Below are 15,767 nucleotides of genomic sequence, written 5' to 3'. Positions count from 1 at the left end.
GCTCCCTCTATAGTTTTCATCTTGTATTAGTTGATAAGTATTAAGCATAGCACATTTTTGCCTGTTGCTAGCCTAGCTTAAAGAAAAGCCGAATTGTTTAGCTACTATATTAGATCATTTAAAAAGTTAATAATTGATGCCTCCTATGCTGTCCAATCATAGCATATAAGGGTGCTAAGCATTGCCCCTTAAACACAAAATGGGAAACTCCCTTAGTATGTAGAATTATTGTTATTGGCCTAAATACTAGACATGTCTGTATAAAATCAGTTGTAGCAATTTTTAATATACTGTGCTTTAATCATATACTCCTTACCATTTGGAGTGGAGAGGTGTAGCCTAGTTGTTAGAGCATCAGGCTGTAAACCAGGGAAACTTGATGCTTCTTGTGACCTTGGGCAAGTCACTTAATTTTCCATTGTTTTGAGTACAAACTTTGGGCTTGATTTACTAAGGCCTTTTCCCCATGCTTCATAAATGAGGCCTTTAGATTGTAAGCCTGGGGATAGTGAAATACTTTTGGTATTTGAAGTAGCTGATCAGTCACCAAAGATGGAATATGAATCAAAAATTTAAATTAATGTGGCAATTAAGTCCAAGCTGGCAAACTCATTTAATAGAAAAGTTTGAACATTGCAACTAAGTTAAAAAAAAACCCAAACAAACCAAAACACAAAAAACACCACAGTGATTATGAATACATTGTATCATTATTCAGCATACTTAATTATGTGGAAGGTTTAAAGAATTACTGTCCTAAATGCCATGTTGGGTCATGAAGTCCAAAAAGAACAAATGCACCTGATGTGAATCACTGCGACAAAAACAGACAAATATGTTTCATACTATTGGTGACATGACCTCATATATACAGACACTGACTGCACTCATTTGTCCGAGTGACTAACCCCTTAAGTAATCACTTCAGATTTTTATAATCATAAGTCATGTCTGTGGTAGCATTTTTTTTTTTTTAGATCTTTTTAAATTTGCAGATAAAACAACTTTATCTTTTAAAACTTGAGCAAATGATTCTTCAGCAGCAGCCCGACACTGTTTCGAAATCTGTGTCAGGGTATACGCCTAGTTATGTTTATAAAAGCAATAAAGTGACATCTGATCGGTATACAGCCATAAATCTGCATTATGTGCATGAGGAGAAGCAAATTTATAAAGTGATCGAGAACGTATTGGTAGTCTTTGCATCTTATCAGTAATTATGTATACTCTGTCAAAACTTACTGTATAATTTTAAAAAGAAAAGATAAAGCAGTACAGCAGTCCTTACTTGAGCATAAAGCTTCTACCGTCCATCAGCGTTCAGGTATCCAGGGATGATATGCATTTGCAGCTGCCATTTTAAAGATCAGAAGGCGGGAATCCATTGACACTCCCACATTGTTCATTAAAAATAGTAAATGGCACCTAGGGGATGCTGGTGCTCCTGCACTTCTTACAGATGGTGAAAGGGAGAAAACTTCCCACCATGTGTCTTATAACATTTAAGATCTCATTCAGCCCATGGGGACTAACTATATTTAATTTGAAGATGTGATGCTGCTCACAGCAATTAAGGTCTGTGAATATGTGGTGTCTTTCTACACAAAGATTTACTAGCTGGGCACTCATCACGTGATCATTACTGTGACTGCAGTGCTCCGTCAAACATACGTATATAGTGCAATTTGTGCGCCCAACATATATCAGCAGGCAAAGACATTGGATCACATATATTACATTCTTAGTATTACAGTCAGAGTAGGACTTGCGAGAAATCCTGTTCTAAATAGTGGGATGTGTCATTCGGTACAGGGACCGTACTGCTGCACATATTGCATCTACAATACTGAAAATGATCCATCTTTTGCTGAATTGTGAATGCAGTAGTTGAAAGTGCTGCTCATACTATATGTTCTCTGATATTCTGTCCACATTTAAAAGCGAAGTGTGGAATCTCTTGTAATGAGGAATCGAGTACCAACACTTTTATATGAGGTCATGTCACCTATAGCAGGAGACATATTTGTCTGTTTTTGAGTCAGTGATTCACATCAGGTGAATCTGTTGTTTTTCGTTTGTATTCATCTCTTCGGGTTCTGATTAATTTGTTAGGGTCAAGAAGTCCAGCATCTTGTTTCTGATAGTGACCAATCTTGGTCACTTAAAAGTACCTTGCAGTCATAAGACTTGTCCAAACCTTTTTTAATTCCTGATGCAAAATAATACCTTTTTTTAAAATCCCATTGCTGTTGTTACTTCATGGGGGAAGTACTCTTATTGTCACAATTTAGAAAACAAGATCTTTAGATCAACCAATCAGTTTTGGACTTTAATGCCACTCTTTCTAATCCTGTCTGTTAGAACAGGATTCTTAACCTGTGCTTGCGTTAAAAAGTGCATTAAGTTTGGATGCTCGTTTTTAGCGTATCTGTATTGCATCAGCCTGAATAAAGGGGATGGAACAATTCCCCTACGAGGAAAGGCTAAAGGACTTTTCAGCTTGGAGAAGTGATTTTGAAGGGAGAAATGATAGATGTTATGTCTCTAAAATGAGTGGAGTAGAAAGAGTAATCATGAATCAGTTGTTTACTCTTTTCAAAAAGTACAAAGACTAGGGACATGAAATGGAAGCTACAAAGTATACATTTAAAGTTAATAAGAGAAAATATTTTTTACTCAATGCATAATTAAGCTCTGGAATTCATTGCCAGAGAATGTGGTGAAAACTATTAGTATAACTGTATTTAAAAAAGGTTTGGACATGTTAGTGGAGGAAAAGTCCATAAACTATATTTAAGGAGGCATTTGCAGAAATCCATTACTTTCCTTGGTATATGCTGCTTAGAATTTATTTACCTTTTAGGATCCTGCTAGGTACTTGTGACCTGGATTGGCCACTGTTGGGAACAGGATACTAGACATGATGGACCTTTGGTCTGACCCAGTACGGCAATCTTATGCTCTTATATACAGCACTCACCTCAACATTTTATATATCAGAATGTTCAAAGCACTGCTCAATACATAACAGAAATGTATTTTCACCACTAACTCATTGACTTCTAACATGTTGCAAGACAAAATAAATCTAAGATTATCTACAGAATGATTTTTCTAAATCTAGTGCTCTACTAGGGGTACTACCACATAACTGCCCCCTCCCTTCGAATCTTGGTACAATGTTCCATAATAGGAATGATAACTTTTGTTGTAGTTTTACCCATATAAAAAAAATTGCAAGGGGAGCAAACACTATAAATCACAGAAGATATAAAAGATGTTAAATGTAAAGATAAAGAACATACTGAGCAACGATTCCAACAATGATATCCAGCAGGAGACAGACCAACAAGCACTCAACAAGGCCAATGAATTGGCCACCTATTTTAAGACAAAAATCTCCAACCTTACTCTACCTCTTACAACCCACAACGCCCCACTAACACCTCTGAGTACATACCAAATCACTCAGAATGCTAGTCTAGAGGCATTCGAACCCACATCCGCCATGGAGATCGAAAACATACTCAAAAAAATCAAACCAGCTGCACATCCCTCAGACCCTCTACCAACCAACTTGCTCACCTCCATCCCAAACACCGTAGCAAAACCCATTGCTGAAATCATTAATACCTCCTTAGCCCAAGGTACAGTACCCAATCAGTTAAAACTAGCAATTCTTAAACCACTACTGAAAAAACCAAACGCATCACCCACTGACCCAGCAAACTTCAGACCCATTGCGAACTTACCATTGATTTCCAAACTGATGGAAAAAGCTGTCAATAAACAACTTTCCGAATATCTCGAGGAACACAACATTCTCTCTCCTGCACAATATGGTTTTCGGAAATCATTAAGCACAGAGTCCCTACTGCTTTCTCTCACGGATACCTTACTTCTGAATCTGGAGAAAAAACAATCATACCTACTGGTTCTTCTAGATTTATCCTCAGCTTTCGACACGGTAAACCACTCACAACTCTTAGACCAACTATCAAACATAGGAATTAAAGGCACTGCTCTCAGTTGGTTTAAATCGTTCCTATCAAACAGGTTCTACAAGGTCAGAATAAACAATAAGGAATCTGAACCCATCCTATCAGACCAAGGCGTACCACAAGGTTCATCTCTCTCACCCACCCTGTTCAACATTTACCTCCTCCCCCTCTGCCATCTGCTATCAAATCTCAAGCTTACGCACTACCTCTATGCAGACTATATCCAGATCCTCATACCCATCACAGAATCTATTCAAAAATCCTGCTCCTTCTGGGAGGATTGTTTACAACCAATTAAACAACTCCTCTCCAACCTTAACTTGATTTTAAATTCCAGCAAAACAGAGATGCTACTTATCTCACAAGACCCACGTATCTACTCACCCAGCCTTTCGCAACCCTCCTCATTAAACATTTATCTCTCCTCAAACGTGAGGGATCTAGGAGCATGGCTTGACAATCAACTTAACTTAAAAAAATTTATAAATACCACCACCAAGGACTGTTTCTATAAACTACAAGTCCTCAAAAAGTTAAAACCACTCCTTCACTTCAATGACTTTCGCCTCGTCCTACAATCCATTATTTTCTCAAAACTCGACTACTGCAACGCAATTCTACTTGGCCTCCCCGCCAACAGTATCAAGCCTCTACAGATGGTACAAAACGCCGCTGCCAGAATCCTAACAAACACCAATAAAAGAGAACATATTTCCCCCATTCTGAGCAACCTCCACTGGCTACCCATCAAACAGAGAATCCTTTTTAAAACCCTCACCATTATTCATAAATCAATACACAACATCGCACCTATATCACTCCAAACTCAACTTCGTCCACACCTATCCTCCAGACCCATCAGAAGCGCTTACAAAGGCACACTGTTCGCCCCTCCAGCAACATCATTACTAAGAAAAAGAGCACTCTCAACTGCAGGACCACACCATTGGAACGCTCTCCCCCCAGACCTACGCCTCGAACCCAGTCTACCAGAGTTAAAAAAAAAAAGTTAAAAACCTGGCTCTTCAGGCAAGCGTTCCAATCTCCAGAATGTAACTAAGCGCCTTATCCTGATTGAACTTGGGAATACTCTGTATTACAGTTAATAATATGCAATTTTATGCAAAATTAAATTTCAATTTAATCTTACGTTTAATTTAAGTTCAACATGCTAATTGGCCTAATTTTAAGTTAATTTATGAAAATATTTAAGGATTTATTGTTATTGTTCAATGTTCTTTGTAAAAAAAAATGTTCATGTTATGAATGTATTATATGTTATTGTTCAATGTTCCTTGTAAAAAAAAACCCCGGTCTGACCTCCCAGACCAGGGCAATCTTTTCGTTTCATGTAAACCGGACTGATTTGTATTGTATACAGGAATTCCGGTATATAAAAATTAAAAATAAATAAATTAAATAAATAAATAAATGTTAGAATCCAAAGGGGTCGGTGGAAGGTCTGAAGAAACCAACATATATCGAATATTATGGGATTCTTTAGAACAAGAAATAGAAAAGTTGATTCAAACCAGCAAAACCTTGCACTAAATGCCATCTTTTGATAAAATCAATCACTTCACCAACCTCATTGAAAGCAAGTGCTAAAGGCAAGCGGAAGCAAGACCTTAACCTTGGACCTGGCCCTTATCGCTCCTGGAGTGCCTCTTGAGTAAAGGTATGGAGAGGGGGAGAAAGTGCTTTAAATGTAGAGCTCAATGAGTCCCAAGCATCTCTGAGTCATTTTGTAAAAATTGTGAAAGCACCGAGAGGGGAGTCACGATGGATGAAGGGAGGCAGTGCATCCTCCCCATAGCATTTCCTGCTGAGTAGGAAAGTGTGGCGGAGAGATGCTCGAGGCACTCTCAATCATGTCATGAGCCAGAGAGGGCTGTAGCAGCCAGAATCCCCACAGGAGGGTGAAGAGGAATATTTTGCTGAATTTGCATTGGCTGTGCACAAGGCCTATTGTCAGATGAAAGGCAGAGCTCTGCAGGAAGGGAGCACCAGCAGAGCTTTCCCCCCAGGGAAGGGGAACTGTTAAGGAAGAGGCACAAGATACTCTCAGAGCTGCAATGCTTCCTGGTGGAGAGAGAAAGTATTCTCAGAGATGAAGGAGGCTCCAAGAGGAAAAGGACCTAAGGGTTCATCTGGATGATGCTGTAGTTCGACTATTCAGGTCAGAGGAGCTTGACCTCTAATAAACAAGAGTCTCTCAGGTTCATTTTTTTTTTCTTTCAATCTTTGTTTATTGCAGGATGGCAAATTACAAGAAGCACAAGGTAATCAAAAACTGAATACAGTCGTCATCTACATCAGAATCCGAGAAACTCCCAAACAGCATTGAAATAGCAAGGCCAGCCCACCAATTTTTTTCTTTTTATTAAGTCAAATTGACTCCCCTCTCCCTTCATTCATCCTCCATTCACAAGTACAATCCCCACTGGTACAGCTTGAGAGTTTGAAGGAATCCTTTGCGCTCTGTTACCTTCCAAGCTGTAGAGTATCCCCTCTGGGCCAGAGCATTATGAACTTAGCCCACACCTTTTTGTATTCTACCAATATTTTCCTAGGAAAATTATCTTTCCATTTGCATTAAAAAGATCTTATTTTCTTGCCACACATCAAATATAGGCTTTGCATCAGTCATCCATTCTTTAAGGACACATCTACGCGCCATCAATAGCTAAGGTAATAAACAACAGATGTCCAAAAGATACAACCTTAGTTACAGCTTTGATCCGTCTCATATCCTAGGATCAGAATATCCCCTTTACAAGGCAATTCCACCCCACTACAGGTATATATCCATTTCAATATCTCTTGCCAGAATGGAACAACAGTAGGGCAATGGAGAAACATAGGTAGGTATGAACCTGGTGCATCTTTACATTTAGGTCATACATCAGAATCTACCAATTTAATTTTGAGTAAGCATAGTCTATCCACTTGACAATGATATAAAATGTTATGTTGCATTTCCTTGTAATGAATCGTATACAAGCCAGTTTCCTCTTCCCTGACTCCTCAGATAGTGGCCAGCAAAACTTTGGGAAAACGGGGTGACACTGGGAACTCTGCACCGTTGCAGAGTTTGTTGTGCTAACTCGGCTCTCGGCAAGAATCCACCCCTCTCACTGGGAGCTAGGATTTTAAGTCTTGTGAGTGTCACGTTAGCTGAACAGTTTTCTCTGTTTACTAGCTGTCTTGAAGTATTGCCAAACTAACCGATGATAAAAAAAAAAAAAAAATACCATGTGTGTCAGGACAACTCTGAAATGGTGGGTTCTTGTCTTTTGTCCACTACTTATAATTGCCATTTTGTCCAGGCATATTCTCTCTCATATGGAAGAACCATTAGCCCTGCACTTCTCTAAATGAAACATCTTTGTTGGACACTCAGAATCATCATAATAAAATCTGTCAGTAGTATCGGTGTCATGTAAATAAAAGCAATCATATAACTATTATTTCAGAGGCAAACCCTACTGTAATACCAGTACCAAAATAGATAAGAATGTGAGTACCCCAAAAGCGAAAAGTGCACTTGTATCCATAGGGTCTACAAATCTTATATCCAGTTTATATTGTATCTATAAACTAAATCTGGGCAATTGCCAGGTGTTTTTCAGCTCTCGCTGTTACAAGTTCAGAGCTGTAAGTTCTGTACTTCACTGAGCACCAAGGACAAGGATTAACTCCCTAACTGCCAGCTGGCTCTAAGTGGTATTCTTATTCTCTAATTAGGTCTTGTCTCCATTTTATATTTTAATTTTCTCTGTGCGTGATCTTGAAGTTTTCAGGCTGCTTCTGTCAAAGGAGGAGAAGGGAGTACTGTGAAAGGAGGGCCGTCTTACTGCCCAGAATCTTACAATTTCTTCTTTATGCTTTCAGCATTGTGCATGCATATAAGCAGTACTTTGTCAATGTTATTGTTTCTTGCAGAATATTCAGTACTTTTCCAAGCAAGCTCTGTGCTGACCTTGCACTATAATAATGGAGTATAAGTTCTTTCTCTCTAACATCCTTATTTGCTATTTTACAACATACTTCACCATTTTGTCATACTCTTACACTAAATGGGGCCTATCTGTCCCTATCGCATACATTTAGATAACTGCAAAGGGAAGACTGCCTAATATAAATAGGTTTTACAGTGAATTCAAGCAAGCACAAAGCTGCATCATATCATTATAACTGTATTTATCTCTATAAGGAGTGAACTTAACCCTTTGCTGTCACACCAAAATTCTGCAAAACCTGTCCTAATACATTGAGTCAGTGGTAAGAATGTGGAGTCTAATGAAGCCTGCCTTCTGAATACATCCTAAACCAAGCTTGTTAAATGTTGTCCAAGCAATCCCATTACAGCTCTTTGCTTGTAGGGCTCAATGCAGACTCTCAGCATTGATTAGAGAGAAACTATTAAAAGACCTGATTTAATGTAGAGTTCTGGTAACCGTATTGGCTCCATCTGAACAAGGGATGTAGGCTGTCTCAGTCTTCCTTACTCTAATACCCTTTTTGTTGAGCTTGATTTAATGAGCGTATTCTATACTTTGCTTATGGAGAAAGCCCTTGGTAAATCAGTATCATCATATAAACTCCATTGCTGTGGTGTAGTGGCTGGAGGGAAGCATTGGCAAGTTAATCTCACTTATCACTTTTCGGATGAGCACTCAGATTCCTACGTTTGTGATTCTCTGGATATGGATGCTGTTAATTTGCTTAGAATGTGAGCATTTTACAGTTGTCCTCATAAGTTTTCATACCCCTGGCAGAATTTGCAAAATATACAGCATTTTGAGAAAACATGAGTGATCAGACAAATGTTTCAAATTAAACTATTATGCATCACAGAATAGCACAATCATTAAACCATAGCAATAAGAGAAATAATAAAATGGACTTGTTCAGAAGTTGACATAACCTTAGTTCTTAATATTGTGTAATACACACTTTTGCATCAATGGCTGCTTGCAATCTTTTGTGATAGCTGTGAATGAGGCCCTTTATTTTCTTATGTGGTAAAGCTGCCCATTCCTCTTGGCAGAAAGCTACCAGGTCCTGTAAATTCTTCGGCTGTCTAGCATGAACTGCATGGTTGAGTTCTCCCCAAAGTGGTTCAGTGATGTTGAGGTCAGGAGTCTGTGATGGCCACAACCTTCACTTTCTTCTGCAGCCACTGAAGGGTCAACTTGGCCTTATGCTTCGGATCTTTGTCATGTTGGAAAGTCCAAGTGCCCCCATGAATGCATATCTTCTCCAACATTTTCTGCTTTCATTCTGCTGTCAATTTTGATTAAATTCACTGTGCTGCTGTAGCTCACCCCCCCCCCCCCCCAAGGGCAGAGATCCACCTCCATGCTTTATGGTAGGGATGGTGTGCTTCTCTTCATAGTGTTTATGGCTGTGACCATAAAGTTCAATTTGTCTCTCATTACTCCAGATTATTTTGTTCCTGAAGTTTTAAGCCTGCTCTGGGTGCTGTTTGGTGTATTGTAAACTGGCTGTTTTGTGGCGTTGGTGCAGAAATGGCTTTTTTCCCCCCCCAATATCTCCTTATTTTTCGTGCTGAAACACCCACACCACTTTGTTTCAGAGAAGCCTGTATTTCAGTAGAGCTTGCTTGTGGGTTATTCTGTGCATCCTGACAAATTTTCTTGGCAGCTGTGTCTGAAATCTTTCTTGGTCTACCTGACTGTTGCGTGGTATTAGCAGAAGCCATAATTTTCCATTTCTTGATCAGAGTTTGAACAGTACCAATTGGCATTTTCAAATCTGGATATCTTTTTTTATATCCTTTTTTTGTTTGCAGATCCTGTGCTTTCCCCATGCTTCAATAACCACCAAAGTCAGTGCAGCCCTAGATGAAATATGTAAGAGTTTCTCAAGAGCTAAGAAACTCACTGACTATTTATACACAGACACTAATTACAATCAAACAGGTTTACAGGTGTGGATACCTACCCTTCAATGCCATCTCAAGCTGTGTGTGTCAACTTGAGTGTATATTATCAGCCCAAACATTCAAGGGTATGTAAACTTTTGAACAGGACCATTTTATTATTTCCCTTACCGCTGTGGTTTGTTAATGATTGTGCTATTCTGTGAAGCATAATAGTTTTAATTTGAAGCACATTAAAAATTACAGACTCATATTTTCTTAAAATGCTACACATCTTACAGATTCTGCCCGGGGTATGTAAACTTATGAGCACAACCGTATATCGGTTTGTAAAATGTTTTCTATTCTGTGGAAATACCATTCTGCTTTCTGTTGTATAATGCATATTCCGTTTCCCTTGGATACTAGAGCCCTATAGGAATGGCGTATGTTCCTACAGAGGAGGAGCGAAAGACCTTCAAAGAATGTAATCGGGAGAGCTTCTGGTACAGATGTAAGTACAGTTTTTTCTGTAGCATGTTATGTCCTTACTGCCATTCTTTATCTTTCAGTCTCTTCTCATCCCCATAATTCATTGCGCCTGTCATAAAACATTTTTTTACCTCTAAAGTGGATGCCCCCATTGGTTTGGCAGGCAACTATGGAACATCTTAGACTAAGATTTAAATGTAGCAGAAAGAATTGTAGCTCATCATTTTGCTGCAAATTTAAAATGCCAGAGATTGATTAAATGTTATTTTTGTAAATGTGTCTTGCTTATTGACCTTATACATCCTACATCGTTTCCAGCAGGATATGAACTGCCTTCTTGCTGTATGAACAGCCAGTTTTACAACGGACAGCTATAAAGGTGCTCAAACCGGTCCTTGCAAGCCCCCCCAGCCAGTCGGGTTTTCAGGATATCCTTAATGAATATGAATGAGAAATATTTGCATATTTTGGCTGGAGGGTCCCCAAGGACCGGTTTGAATGCCCCTGAGCTACTTCACAATTTTAGGGGGTTTTTTTGTTTGTTTTTTTTAACTTTTCTGTGCTTGACTGTTCTCTCAGTCTCAGGCCTGTCTCCTTTCCCTTATTTTGTTCTTGGTTTCTTTTTTTCCTTCCTTATCGAGTGTTTATTTCCTGGTTTCTCTTTCCTTTGTCTCTCATTCTCTTCTTTTCATCCATCCTACTCCTCTTCCTTTATCCTGTCTCCCCTCCCTTGCTCACATAAGAACGTAAGAAATTGCCATGCTAGGTCAGACCAAGGGTCCATCAAGCCCAGCATCCTGTTTCCAACAGAGGCCAAACCAGGCCACAAGAACCTGGCAATTACCCAAACACTAAGAAGATCTCATGCTACTGATGCAATTAATGGCAGTGGCAATTCCCTAAGTAAACTTGATTAATAGCCATTAATGAACTTCTCCTCCAAGAACTTATCCAAACCTTTTTTGAACCCAGCTACACTAACTGCACTAACCACATCCTCTGGCAACAAATTCCAGAGCTTTATTGTGCATTGAGTGAAAAAGAATTTTCTTCGATTAGTCTTAAATGTGCTACTTGCTAACTTCCTCTCTCTCCTTACACAGCCCCTTATGTATCTCTTCATTTTTTGCCCTGCTCCTCTTCCCTGGCTACTCTTCCTGTCACCTCAGGTTTTCTTTGAGGCACACAGTTGCACAAAAGAAAGTGACTAGCAGTGGTCGTGTAATTGAGTAATTGTACCCTGACTGATCAGTTTAATTCCAGCATTAAAGCTTAATTCTGAGTACCTGCCCCAAGAAAAGTACCATCACAAGAAAATATCTTACTGCATAATTTTCAAACTTATCTGTAGTTCCCTGTACGTACCCAGATCAGTCCAGACCTTGGGTTGAGCCTCCTTTCCAGCAGGTGGAGACAGACTAAAACTAAAAAGGTGCCCTATATGAGGACAGAGCCCATCCTGTAACCCTTCAGTATTTGTCTGTCTCCCAGCAGGTGGATCAGCTCACCCTTCGGTCTCCTGATTCGGCTTCTTAGCCGGCAATCCTTATCTTTTTTGGATCAAGCAAGTACTTAATTCTTAGCTGTTTTTTCTTTTCATAGAAATAATAAAGTAGATACGTTAGGATTCTTTTTCTTGTACAGGAGACGGTGCCATCTCCTAGCTCTTGCCAGACTCGGGGGGCTTAGCCCCTTTTGCACTGCATAGCCTAAGTCCGTCTGTGCTTCCCGGTGTGGTGACAGAGACTGGTGGTCCAGTTCTCGTATCCCCCTCCTCTGGCTGCCGAGGGGGCTTAGAGCCCAGTGCTGTGCTCAGTTTAAAAAAAAAAAAAGTTTTAAAAGTTAAATTGTAAACTTTTCCAGCACTTGTAAATTATTTTTTATAATTTTATTTTTTGGTGTTCACGGGGCTCGAACCAGCAGCCAGACAGGCAGGAGTCAGCAGGTTCCTCCCCTGTTTCACTCCTGCCGGCGGGCTGCCAATTATTTTTATTTTTAGACTTTTTTTTTTTCTCTCAGTGCGGCTTCTGCAATGCCGTGGCCAGCAGCCTGCCTTGCTTGTGGGCTGCCCTCTTTGCGTTTTTCGTGGGAGGGTCTTTGCTCTGCCTGCCTGCCGGGTGGGGAAGTCCCCTCCTCGGCAGGGCAGGCAAATTTAGCCCGGGGATCGAATCCCCAACGCATGGCCAGGCCCATTTCGGAGCTGCCTGGGGCTGGGGAGCCGAATTTTTTGGAGCTACCCCCCGATTTAAGCCCCGAGGCCCCACAGGACGTGGGGAGGGTCTCTCCAAGGGCCTCTCCTTCAGTTCTCTCCGCGTACAAGTTTCCACTCTTGGCTCTCTTCTTGTTCTAAAGTTGCTCAGTTGAGCTTTATGATTACTTGCTTGATCCTATTCTAGGTTTGTTGTTTTTCTGCTTTGACAATGGTTAAGGGTTACAGGATGGGCTCTGCCCTCATATAGGGCACCTGTTCAGTTTTAGTCTGTCTCCACCTGCTGGAAAGGAGGCTCAACCCAAGGTCTAGACTGATCCGTGGTACTACAGGAACGAAAATTAACAGGTAAGAACTAATTTTCCTTTTTCTGGCGCTTCCATTTTTTTTTTTTTTTGCATTTGCCCTTTATTCCTGCAATAAGCTTGCTTTGTTTAATTGTTTTTCGTCCTGCTCCCTTGATCTTCTAGCTGAATCAAAACTGACTTTTACTGGGGCTGCAGTGCCATGAGCCTTTTTCCCCCCCCTTTCTAATCTCTACCTCCTGTTTAGCCTGGCCATTGCAGACAGTCCTCAATCAGGGCCCACAGATTATTCTTATAATCTTCAATTTCCAATAGATTGACATGGATTGCAATCACAATCATAATTTGACAATAAGTACAATAAAATAACATACATTTTTAATAATATAAATATATAAAATCAATTAACTACTGCATGAACCAATAACCTCTAAAATCATACTATTCATTGTGGGCCAGATTTTTGAACCTACGCGCGGGCGTAGACTTTATAACATGTGCGCAGCGGCACGCATGTTATAAATTCCAGGGTCGGTGTGCGCAATGGGGTGCACACTTGTGCACCTTGCGCGCGCCGAGCCCTAGGGGAGCCCCGATGGCTTTCCCCGTTCCCTCCGAGACCGCTCTGTAATCGGAGCGGCCTTGTAGGGAACTTTCCTTTCGCGCCCCCCTTCCCCTCCCTTCCCCTATCTAACCCGTCTCCAGCCCTACCTAAATCCTATGCAAAATAGGCTCGGCACTCGCAGGAGCGGGTTTTAAAGGGGTACGCACGTAACCCTTTTAAAATCCGCTCCTGTGGATACATTTGGGCAAATAATATTTTTCACTTTCTTCCTAAATGTAAGATAATCCTTGTTCTTCATGAATTGCTACAGATAAGATGTTCCACAATTGAGATCTTGCAAAAAAGAAATCCCTGGTTCTAGTTTCTTGCAGGCAATATTGATAAAATGTTGGCATATCAATATAATTCTTGCTAGATGAGTGCAATACTTGCACTGGAATATAAAAAGTTATATTCCATGATAAACAATATTTTTCCAAATAAACAACCTTATGCATTGTAGTCAGGTTTTTGAACTGTGTTGTCTCATAAATTGGTAACCAATGAAGTATTTTAATTTTTGGAAAAATATAATTCGACTTTAAATGAAAAACAGTAAATACAGCTGCATGTTGAGCCAATTGTTACAAAGAGTTATGGTAGTTTAATTTACTTGAAACTAAAACTTAAACAATAAGACAAAAATCCATGAGATCTATTAGCTTCTTTAATGGTGTGATTACACGTAATTTATAAAAAGCTGTCTTTGCAACATAACTTATATGCATCCTTAAATCCAAAAAAAAATCATAAGCGATGGTTACTTCAAATTAAACATACTCAAAAGATTAAAACCCCTCCTATTCCCTAAAGACTTTAGAACTGTCTTACAGGCACTTGTCTTATCAAGATTAGACTACTGTAACTCACTATTCTTAGGCCTTCCCACAAATATAACAAGACCATTGCAACTTCTGCAGAACTCTGCAGATAGACTCTTGACAGGTACTAGAAGATCTGAAGTGAACATATCACCCCAATATTAAAAGAACTTCATTGGCTGCCGGTCAAATACAGGGCCCAGCATAAAATCTTATCACTAATACACAAAACCCTCTACAATGAAAAAATTGAATGGCTAACCTCTTCACTTCCACACCCCCTCAAGAACCACCAGATCAACCGGAACAGGGATGCTACCAATTCCTTCCCCCAAAATTGGCCACCTAAATAATGTAAGAGAAAGATCTATCTCTATTGCTGGACCCATTCTATGGAACTCCATCCCGCAGGAATTACGACTAGAAGCTGACATCAAATTATTAAAAAGGGGATTAAAACTTGGCTTTTTAAACAAGTCTACCAAGAGCTATTAGCATAATTATCTTACACTTCTGATTTAATACCAAGGTAATGTATATGTTTATTTTTATTATACTATCTCTACCCTAACTATACTACCTCTCTAACGGGCCGATACAGTAAGGGGCGGTAGAAAGAGGTGCGTTAGTGCCCGGGGCACCCGCGTTTGCCGCACGCACAGTTCGGATCATCTACCGCTCGATACTGTATTTAAATGGCATGCAAATGCAAGCCGCGTCCAACGTGCGACCATGAAGCGCAATCCATTTTACTGTATAGGCGCTATACAGCGCCTATACAGTATCCTGGGTGCGCTGGTACCTGTCATTTCAAATGACGTTTGAAATGACAGGTACCAGGAAGTGGATGGCTCTCCTACAGTCCCAAACCAACCCAACCCAATCCAAGCCCCAGCTGAGAGAGACGAAATTTAGCCGCCCAGTCCCAAACCAACCCAATCCAAGCCCCAGCAGAGAGAGATGAAATTTCACAGTCCCAAACTTTCCCCCAGCCCCCGCTCACCTGCCCTGGCCGCGGCCACGCAAGCCCCCAGCAGCAGCAGTAGAAGGGCGTCGAGAGAGAGCGCCTTCAGCAGCCCCGCCGGCGAAGATGAATACGTGCACCTCTGTAGGTCCAATATGGACGCTCAAGGCAGCAAAGGCGCATGCGCACACGCCGTGACCGGCTGGACGTCGGAGGTCACGGCGTGTGCGCGTGCGGAAAGGGATACGCGTCGGGTTAAAGAAGCGGTAAGGATCGGTAAAAACAGATAGTGAATCGCAGGTTAGACTTACGCGGCGAAATTGTGAGTAAACAGCGGGTTAGAAACGGGGTAACTGCGGCAGCGCTTTACTGTATCGGCCTGTAAGTGTTTAAATTCTGATTATTTAGCATACTATTTAGTTTGCTATGTTAATTATATTATGAAATAATGTATTTATTTATTTCTTCTTTGGAAATGCAAATA

At 40.4% G+C, this 15,767-nt stretch overlaps 1 protein-coding gene across 2 annotated transcripts in view; it reads left to right on the top strand.

The window, feature by feature from the left end:
• The window catches only part of OCIAD1 (OCIA domain containing 1), a 65,439-nt gene that overhangs the window by 330 nt on the left and 49,342 nt on the right, over positions 1-15,767 (top strand). For both annotated transcript variants that reach the window (XM_029587942.1, XM_029587933.1), the window contains exon 2: positions 10,318-10,402. In XM_029587942.1, coding sequence (XP_029443802.1) covers positions 10,318-10,402 — 85 coding nt within the window. The remainder of the gene's footprint in view (positions 1-10,317; positions 10,403-15,767) is intronic.

This window comes from Rhinatrema bivittatum, chromosome 1, assembly GCF_901001135.1.
Source record: "Rhinatrema bivittatum chromosome 1, aRhiBiv1.1, whole genome shotgun sequence".
NCBI lineage: Eukaryota > Metazoa > Chordata > Amphibia > Gymnophiona > Rhinatrematidae > Rhinatrema > Rhinatrema bivittatum.
The sequence above is the reverse complement of the archived record's forward strand: the minus strand, read 5'-3'. Positions and strand labels throughout refer to the sequence as shown.